General features: G+C 39.8%; 1 protein-coding gene across 1 annotated transcript; it reads left to right on the top strand.

Moving 5' to 3' along the window:
- The first annotated feature begins 1882 nt into the window (after positions 1–1882).
- LOC144467381 (uncharacterized) lies at positions 1883–5106 on the top strand. The gene is made up of 4 exons (XM_078175863.1): positions 1883–2026; positions 3521–3568; positions 3733–3840; positions 4512–5106. The coding sequence occupies exons 1-4, from the start codon at positions 1975–1977 to the stop codon at positions 4745–4747; spliced, it is 444 nt and encodes a 147-aa protein (XP_078031989.1). The 5' UTR covers positions 1883–1974; the 3' UTR covers positions 4748–5106.
- The last annotated feature ends 3700 nt before the right edge of the window (positions 5107–8806 follow it).

The raw sequence follows: 8806 nt of genomic DNA, 5'->3' as shown, positions 1-8806 counted from the left end.
TTAGAGCTGAAACACACATTTAACACACTTTACACTCATGTATGTGCAAATAAACTAAACAAATGGTGGACTGATTTATTAGCCAATCATCAGAAACTAATCATTTCAGTCATTTTAAGGCCTCTTCTCTGTCGACAGCCATGGCCACAGGCATTGTTTTAGGGGTGCCCATCCATCTGCTCTATTCTTGTGAACGCAAAATCTCAAGAACACCTTGAGGGAATTTCTTCAAATTTGGCACAAATGTCCACTTCAACTCAGCAATGAACTGATTGTATTTTTGGTGGTCAAAGGTCACAGTGACGTCACAAAAATTTGACCATAACTCAAAAAATCATATGCTAATCGTGACAAAATTTCACACGATTGTTTAATAGGATAAAATGATGAACTGATGACATTTTATATCCAAAATTTCAAAGGTCAGCTTCACTGTGACATCATAATGTTTTGCAAAAATACTTTTCTGGCCATTAATCAACACTAATATTCTGAACAGAAGGGAAGACATTTGGTCAGATACTAAATTGGTGACACTTATCCTGGGTGTCCACCTTGAAACTGTGTTGATTGTATAGATCTTCTGTGCTGTGGGTTAACAATGTGTGTGAAGCATCCATGCGTTTTAGAATGTGTTTGCAGCATCTGCTGTCATGTCTGCAATTGAGTCTGAACAGACATGGATGTAAACTTTACCAGCAACTTGACTGGTTTGCAGAGGCATACAAACACTAGGCAGTAACTCCAAAACGCCAAATATTCTCTGGTTCCAGCTTCTGGAGTGAGAAGATTTAATGCTTGTCTGCATCACGTGATAGCTTTGTAGTGGATATGTTGAGACTTTATGCTTCTTAATCTTTTAATTTTCCCTTCTACAACATTGTGCTTAACATGTTGTTAGGTTTAGGCAGTGTTATAGTTAATACCGCCTAAATCAAGACCAAGTACTAACCAAGACCTGAGCGTATGAAAACAGAGACAAGACCAAGGCTTTAAAGGTCTGTTGTTGAGATCAAGCCCAGATCAAGTGAGTCATACACTGCTGACACACTTACAATACAATGTGGAACATGAAAGCCATGGGCACTCCTCATGTTTAGCTGAAAGACTCACCTCTTGCCATACTGTTTGTGTGTGTAAGTGTACCATGAGAAATGTCTTGAAAGGTATTGTAGAGGTCAATTTTATGTATGGGAATTTGTTTTTGTTTTGTATGAGCAATCAAATACAAACACTGAGTGTTCTTGACTGGTCTTGAAATAAAATCCCAAGTCCTCTTTGTCTAAGTCCGAGACAAGACTTAGTAAAAACACAGTTGAGCATGAGACGAGGCTAAGACCTTCAAAAAGTGTTCTTGAGACCAAGACCAATCTGAAGTACCACAACAATAGGTTAAGGCACAAAACCTACTTGGCTAGTATCAGGAAACATGATGTTTCAGCTTAAAATACCCAGTGTGTTTGTTACAAACATGTCTAGAAATGTGCCATTAAGAAGTACCTGTTGGTCTCAAACAGTTGTCTGCTACTTGGCAGCCATTTCGCCTATAGGTCTCTCATCATCCACCATTCCTTGTTCATGATGAAAAACTCTGCTTACATACATATAATCTGAACTTTGTCACTTAAGACATGTTGATATAATACATAAAGTACAGTCTGTATAATGCCGACATTTTGTTCAGGTGACTGGGCTGCTGTTGTGAATTAAAAGTAATTATCGATGACTGATTCTTCTGCTTGTGTCGCAGGCTCAAGCGGTTTAGATTTCCTCATTACATCTATTGTTCGTCACATTTCTCCACGCTCAATGACTCTTCGGGTTAAGATGAAGAACTGAAAGAACCCCTCGTGCCTCCTCCCATCATCTGCCTCACTGTATAAATATGGCCTCATCAAACAGGATTATCAGTGTGTCTAGGACTATTTTCATTTCTCTCCGAGCAGTAACCAAGAACCAAACCAACAAATAAAGATGGGAAGGATCCTATTTGGAGTCATTGCAGCTGTTGCATTGTTCATGCTGGGTAAGTTTAATAATTATCAGTCAGTTATCACAAATTTAATGAAAATGGAAAGTAAAATAAGACAAATAATGGACAAAACATGCTGATATAGAGTAGAGAGACTAGACGCTAATATTCTCTTTTGTTATAGTCTTTTTGAACTTCAAGAATATTGAGTATTTTTCCGACTGTTTATAACTGTATTATGGTTGGAAAGTCTGTACAAATCAGAATCATTTCATCTGGCAGCTTGTATAGCGCCTTCCTGGTCTTCTGACTACTCAAAGCACTTTTACTGTACCTGACGTGTTCACCTGCTCACATACACTGGTGCCTGAGGCTACCATACAAGGTGCCAACTGCTACTCAGTCAAACATTCACACACTGTCACACACGGATGGCACAGCCATTAACTTGGGATTCAGTGTCTTGCCCAAGGATACTCGGGGATGGAACTGCCAATCTTCCAATTAGTTGAAAACCTGCTCTACCTCCTGAGCCACAGCTGCCCGCATTGCACAAACCAATGCGTGTACAGTGATTTGCTTTGATGAAAAGGTGGCTCAAATTCATGTTGTTTAACAAATGCGTCCTTAAACTACTTCACATGTTGGTTCTGATGATTCTCCAACATGTCACTAAAGGAAGTTTTGGGCTTTCTGAGAAAGACTTTTTAAAGGCGCCACTTCACCCAAGCAATTAAAAAAATGCTAAGATCTAGCTATGCAGATAGTTTTAGTTTTATGTGATTTTATTTTTTTTCATTTTGAAGCAAATTTGTGTTTCTGAAAATAATTTTTAAAAATGACACTACATGAGCATACATGTAGTAACCTCATGTATGCTCTGATGAAGGTCTAATGTTGACCGAAAGCTCAACAATAAAGCGAAACACAGCATAGATGTAAGTGTGCAGAAATTTTTCCTACCTATGTGGACATATTGATGTTCCCAGCACCTTGCAGAGACCGAGCTAGGTGGAGCGGTCGCTATTCTGCATCAAAAAATGGTACTGGAAAACCTCAACATCAATGTGTCCTTTCAGAAACAATAAGGGAACTTGTGATAATTCACAAACTTCACCTTCAAAAATTTTGAAAGGGACTTTTTCTTTGGAAGAAAGTATGTGAAAGTATTCCATTAACCTCCATTGAATCGCGGTGTCAGCAAACAATCTTAGAGGCAGATATCTAAAACTGAGCAAGTGAAACCACAACTTTTGACAACACTATAGGAAAGTTAGACAATATATTTTCTTTGTGTGATTAGGGTGAACTGGCCCTCTTTACATAAAATCATAGCCCTTTGATTCTTTTTCAACCCTCCAAATCATGTACAAGACCTGCATTAACAGTAAAAGTACAGCACTGATTACCATCCTTTTACACCTGATATATCCCATGACAATATCAGATTCAATCCAGCATTGTTGAAATCAGTGTGATTGTTTTTTCATATTTCAGCAGAGTTTGATTATATACTTAAGGGGTTGATGACTTTTGCTTGTGTCACAGTGCAGGACGTGGCCGATTCGCAGATCATGAAAGATTCATCGGCTAATAGTAAGTTCTTGTTCAATCATTCATTTCACCTCGAGATATAGGTTATGTTTGTAGTAGCTGTTTTAAGCTAATTTCCTTTCCCTTCACCACACAATTATTCAGTGACTACTGTCATCACACTATATACTCAGCTTTTTTTATGTGCTTTCATTGGTGTGTTGCAGAGGCCCTGACCTGCAACATGTGCAGCTATGGTCTGCTGGGCTTCTGCCTCAGCACCTCTGAGGAGACCTGCTCGACCAACACCAGCCTCTGCTCTACTGGAAAAATAAGTAAGTCACCTCCTGATGGCCTGAACGCTCACACCCTTTCCCTTCAAACAATGAGTTAGGGCACAGCCATGATTAAATTAAAATCACTCCCAAATACTTTAACGCCCAGTTACACACTCACACACGCACACACACACCCCAGTGTTCCCAGCTGACGAACCTGTATATCATCTGACCAGATATTCAGGCTTTATTTACTTAATGATTCGATGCAGTAATTTATTTCTTTATTTTTTTTTGTATATACAGTGTGTAACATCCTGTATATAATCTTAAATACTCCTTTACAAGTCCTGCATGCTAGTTTAAAAGTAGCTGCGAGCAGTGAAGAACTCATTTTAAGTTTCACTGTCAGACACATACTTTGTATTTCCAGTTTTGGGGGTTTTGGTTTCAGCCCAGGTAAAGAAGGAGAGAACAAAAGAAGTCAGGAAGTGAAGGAAAGAATGTTACTAATGATTTTTTTTATGTTAAATGTAAAATCCAAATCTGCAAAATAAAGATATAAATGTGAGTCAATAAAAAGTGTTAAATATTTCCATGCAGTGGAGTGATAAGTATTACAGTAATATAGTAGAATCACTCAAATTCAGAACCAGTGCTTCAAAACTGTATTTGGTTAAATGTATCTTAATAACTCTCATGAATCCCATACAATCCTTTCTCCGCAGCTTTCCAAGGACTTTCCAATGTGGGCTTCAACACCCAGGGATGCCATGAGCCTGCTGGCTGCAACACCACCACCAACGGCACCCTGTTGGGTGTCACCTACATTAAGATACTTGAATGTTGCTCAACAGACAAGTGCAACCCCGCCCAGACTAGCGGCGCCCCATCCACCAAGATGACTCTCACTGCCGCCATTGGTGTAGCCGTCCTGGCCTCCGTGTGGGGAAGCATTCTGTAATCTGCTGAGCAGCCAGCAGCTCCTGAAATCCATTTGTACTACACAACATCAGAAACACTATCCAAAATAAACCTTGAACCTTGAAGAATGTTTATACTTTTCATAACTCAGGTCTTGTCATGTCAGGGTTCCATTTTATAATGACAAGTTATATAAAACCTCAAACTAATGTGTCCACATCATGGAAGTTGAACAATGGGATGTTTCAGGGAAACATTGAGCTCGTAAATCTTCCAGGCTGTTGTTTTGCTTTGTATTTCTGAATAATTTTTTTTTATCTATACCCATCCTTTTAACTACTTTGCACATAGCAGACAACACACTGATGTGAAAATAAAGAAAGTCCTTAAAAAAACGTTTGTTGGCTCCACAACCTGCTCTTATTTCAACATCATGCATCCCTCCATTCATTATCTATGCCCTGCTGATTCTGGGCGAGAGGCAGCGTACACCTGGACAAGTGACAAAACACCTGTTTTAACATCATACAGTACACAATATTAGTTTAGTAAGTCTAGCAATATTCTACTTCAATGATTCTCAACCAGGAGGAAGAACCCCCTCAATGGTTGAAATAGAGATTGAATAGTTATATACTGTACATGTAAAATGAAGCTTTAGCGAAAGTTCAGTCAGGAAGGGAATACACTTCATGCTCAGGCTGTAAGTGTCTTTCTCACCCTGCCATTCACTCCTTGCACATATGCTCACTCACTATCTCTAGGTATCTGTCTGAGTAGGAAAGTCATCAGCTGATTCACAATCAACCAACAGCACAGCGACAACCTTCTCTATCAGCCTATCATCTAACTGCTCCTCATTTTAGACATGGGTCTTTCTCTGCTGTAGTTCTTTCTTGCTGCAGTCGTGCGTGCGCTCCACTTCCACCTCCCCATCACCACCAAGTCTTTACAAATTACAAATTACAAATCCGCCTCAGCAGTCAGCAGTCTCAGAGCCAGCAGCCACCACCACCTCCACCACCAGTGTCTGGGCTCCACGGGGGGATTTATCTGGCTGCCGCTCAGATGTCCCTCGATCCTCTGGTGTCCAAGCGCCAAAGACTTCTTTTAAATCTTAATCAGCGCAAGTCATCTGTTGATCTGTACGACCATATTCCGTATTAAATATTATCTTTACTTCATTCTTATGTCTCTCTTGATTGAATGCTATAACAGTTCAATAGAGGGTTCACCCCTTTCCGGTGTCCCTCATGGGACTGTATGTTGTTAAAGTTGGTCAGTGTCAAGAGACAAATATTTTTTTATTTGATCCCATTTGAATTTCACCATGAGTTTAATATTTGTCAATTTAAAAGATAATTTTGCAAGTCAAGAAAGTAGCAGGTTGTTGTAGGTTTGTCATGGTATTATCTAGTTTGTGTGAAGCTGCTTGGGGAGTTACATCTCTCATCTTGCCCAACGTAGCTTACTGTATGTCACCAACACCAACTTGGCCATTACCTTGGCACATTTCACTTTGTTCCTCCAAAATGAGGGAAAAAAGAGGTGATAATCCCTACAAATCTGACCAAGTTGAGAGCTTATCCTTGAGTATATCCATGTACAAAACACACAGGCACTGTAGCTTCATCAAGAGAGAAAGTTATGCGACCTGTGTAGGTTTTCTAATTACTTATCAACGATGTCACTTCAACAGTGTAACTACAAACTGTAACTTTACTGAGTTGCAAAATTATATTTCTAATTGACAAACACAGTTCAAACAAGTTGAAAAAAGTATCTGTCTCTCACCACTGACAACTACGTACTTTTTCCAAAATAAGGTCACATAATGGTAAGGACAGATAGTTTGCTAAGAGTAATGAATGGTCAGAGTCCCTGCCCCCATTAAAAACAACTCAAATGCCTGTGCACCAGAGGGGGAAAAAATATGTTGCCACAGTATCAGCCTAAAGGATAAACAAAGTATTTTTCAACCTGGACACTATTTTGCCATCTATTTGTGTCTGAGTGACCAATGGAAGCTAACATTTTTGAAGTTGGTCCAGCATTGAGTGAGACCACTGCAGCTGGCAGCCGCATAACAGGCAGCAACCACTCAAGGCATGTTCGCACCGTCAATTTACGTCCACTTAAAGTGCTTGCTTTACCAATGACAGGCTCAGACTGTTATTATTTGTGTCTGACAATGTACGGAAACAATACCTGCAGAGATACAGAGGTTTGTGTTAAAGCGTGAGGTCTTTTATGTTCAACCAGAAACAGGTAGCTATCCCCATATCCACCACTCAATTTACAGAAACAGTAATTTTATCATCTTAAAATACACTTCATTAAAAGCTGTTAGACATGAAATAAAACTTACATACACGGTTTGATTCATCTTTCCACTGTTCCAACAATCATCAACTCTGGTTTGGCTGATAAACCCTCAATTCGCCCAGTTACATGTAAAAAAATATGCTATCTCTCTGTATACATGCTAAAATGACCAAATATTCAGCTAATGAAATGGAAAGATTTGATGCTTTACTGTGTCATATCTAATAAACTACATATTCCTGGGCTTGCACTGTCACTCAAATAAAATAAAACAAATTTACACATTTTTTTTGTTTTTACTATTTTCTGACTATTAAACGTTCATTCGCAGATTGTTATATTTCTACATTAATTAATCACACATTCAGTCCGCTCTGTGCTCTGCTGCTCCGTCTTTCCAAAGCGCCCAGATTACGCTCTGCTGCTCCAAGAGTTCTGAATAACCGAACAGTGCATTCCAACAGTGCTCCCAACTTACGAACAGACAGTCCAGTTTGTGCCCGGAGTGAGTTTTTACCGAACGCACCCTGGGTGGATGTTAGTTGGTTTGCTTGCTTCTCCTGCTAATATCAGATACTAACTCATGTATCATGACAGCTGGTGTTGATATACCAAGCAATAAAGGATGTAATGGTACAAAGTGATTTCCAGTAGCCAAGAGGGGTGCAGAAGCAGCTAACAAGCTAACCGTTACCTGAGCTAATGCTAGCCAGCTAACTCTGACTTAACTATTCTACACGGACTTGCTGTTGGTTGATCATAAGGTCAGATAATTTGCAAACCGTAGGCTTCTTACTATCATAGATCCAAGTGGGGAACATTGCAGATAGTAGCATTAATCTAAATATGACTGAAATGTACCCTCCAGCCTTCTGTCAACATGATAACAATCACAGTCAGTCTCATGTTTGTCATTGTTTTGGAAGATGCCCTGGTGCTCGCTCACGCCCAAAGAGTTCCTGCGACAGGGTGCTGGCAGTAGGTCATTTAACAACATCAGAAAAAAAGATGTCAATAATAACAGTGATTGGCTGAAAGTTACATACAGAACCTTCAATGAGAAATGATGAAAAACTAACTTTACTGACCCTCCACTAAGTCCCACCCCTAAAACATAGACAGGCCAATCATAGTGTGGCGTCGGCCAGCTCCAACAGAAGTCCAATAACAACACAGCTGTGCTCCATAGAGTTTAATGCAATCGTTTCAGATTCTCTTCTTTCTCAGGTTGGTTTTATGGGTTTTGAGCTAAACATTGTGCCTGGGGCACGTTGTGTACCTGAACAGGTTGGAAGGAGATATACATTACTTCCTTGTTTCCAAACCAAGTTCAGACCCTGAAAAGTGAATGGTTAGCTAGCTAGCTACGGCAGATATATCCTACTGAATGTAAACACATGCTACTTTTGCTTTGTAATGATTGTAACAATGAATAAAGTCCACCCCTGCTGTACAGGAAACAGTGAAGGGAAGCAGGGAAACTTTGCTGATATTCAACCAGCTGTGTGTCATCACATTGTGTGCAGATGAATGGTGTCTGACCTTCCTTGGAGCTCCCCATCCATCTGCTGGTGGAGGTCTGGTGGCTCACAGCACAAGGGAAGCCAAACATTGTTCATCTGCACACACTGTGATGCCACACAGGTGGTTGAATATTAGCAAAGTTTCCCTTTATATTCATTGTCCTTTGTCTCAGTTGTCAGTGATGTGGTGGTTCACTTTTACACTGTGATCTGTAGCCTATAGTTCGGCTTTAGCTTCTAACTATCTTTGT

Source organism: Epinephelus lanceolatus, chromosome 16 (assembly GCF_041903045.1).
Source record: "Epinephelus lanceolatus isolate andai-2023 chromosome 16, ASM4190304v1, whole genome shotgun sequence".
NCBI lineage: Eukaryota > Metazoa > Chordata > Actinopteri > Perciformes > Serranidae > Epinephelus > Epinephelus lanceolatus.
Note: the sequence above shows the minus strand (reverse complement) of the source record. Positions and strands in the feature narration are given on the sequence as shown.

Excerpts from the sequence above, each read along its gene's own strand:
- LOC144467381 (XM_078175863.1), top strand. The coding sequence starts at position 1,975 with ATGGGAAGGATCCTATTTGGAGTCATTGCAGCTGTTGCATTGTTCATG. Across the intron at positions 2,027-3,520 it reads TGTTGCATTGTTCATGCTGG|TGCAGGACGTGGCCGATTCG; the intron begins GTAAGTTTAATA and ends CTTGTGTCACAG. Across the intron at positions 3,841-4,511 it reads CTGCTCTACTGGAAAAATAA|CTTTCCAAGGACTTTCCAAT; the intron begins GTAAGTCACCTC and ends CTTTCTCCGCAG.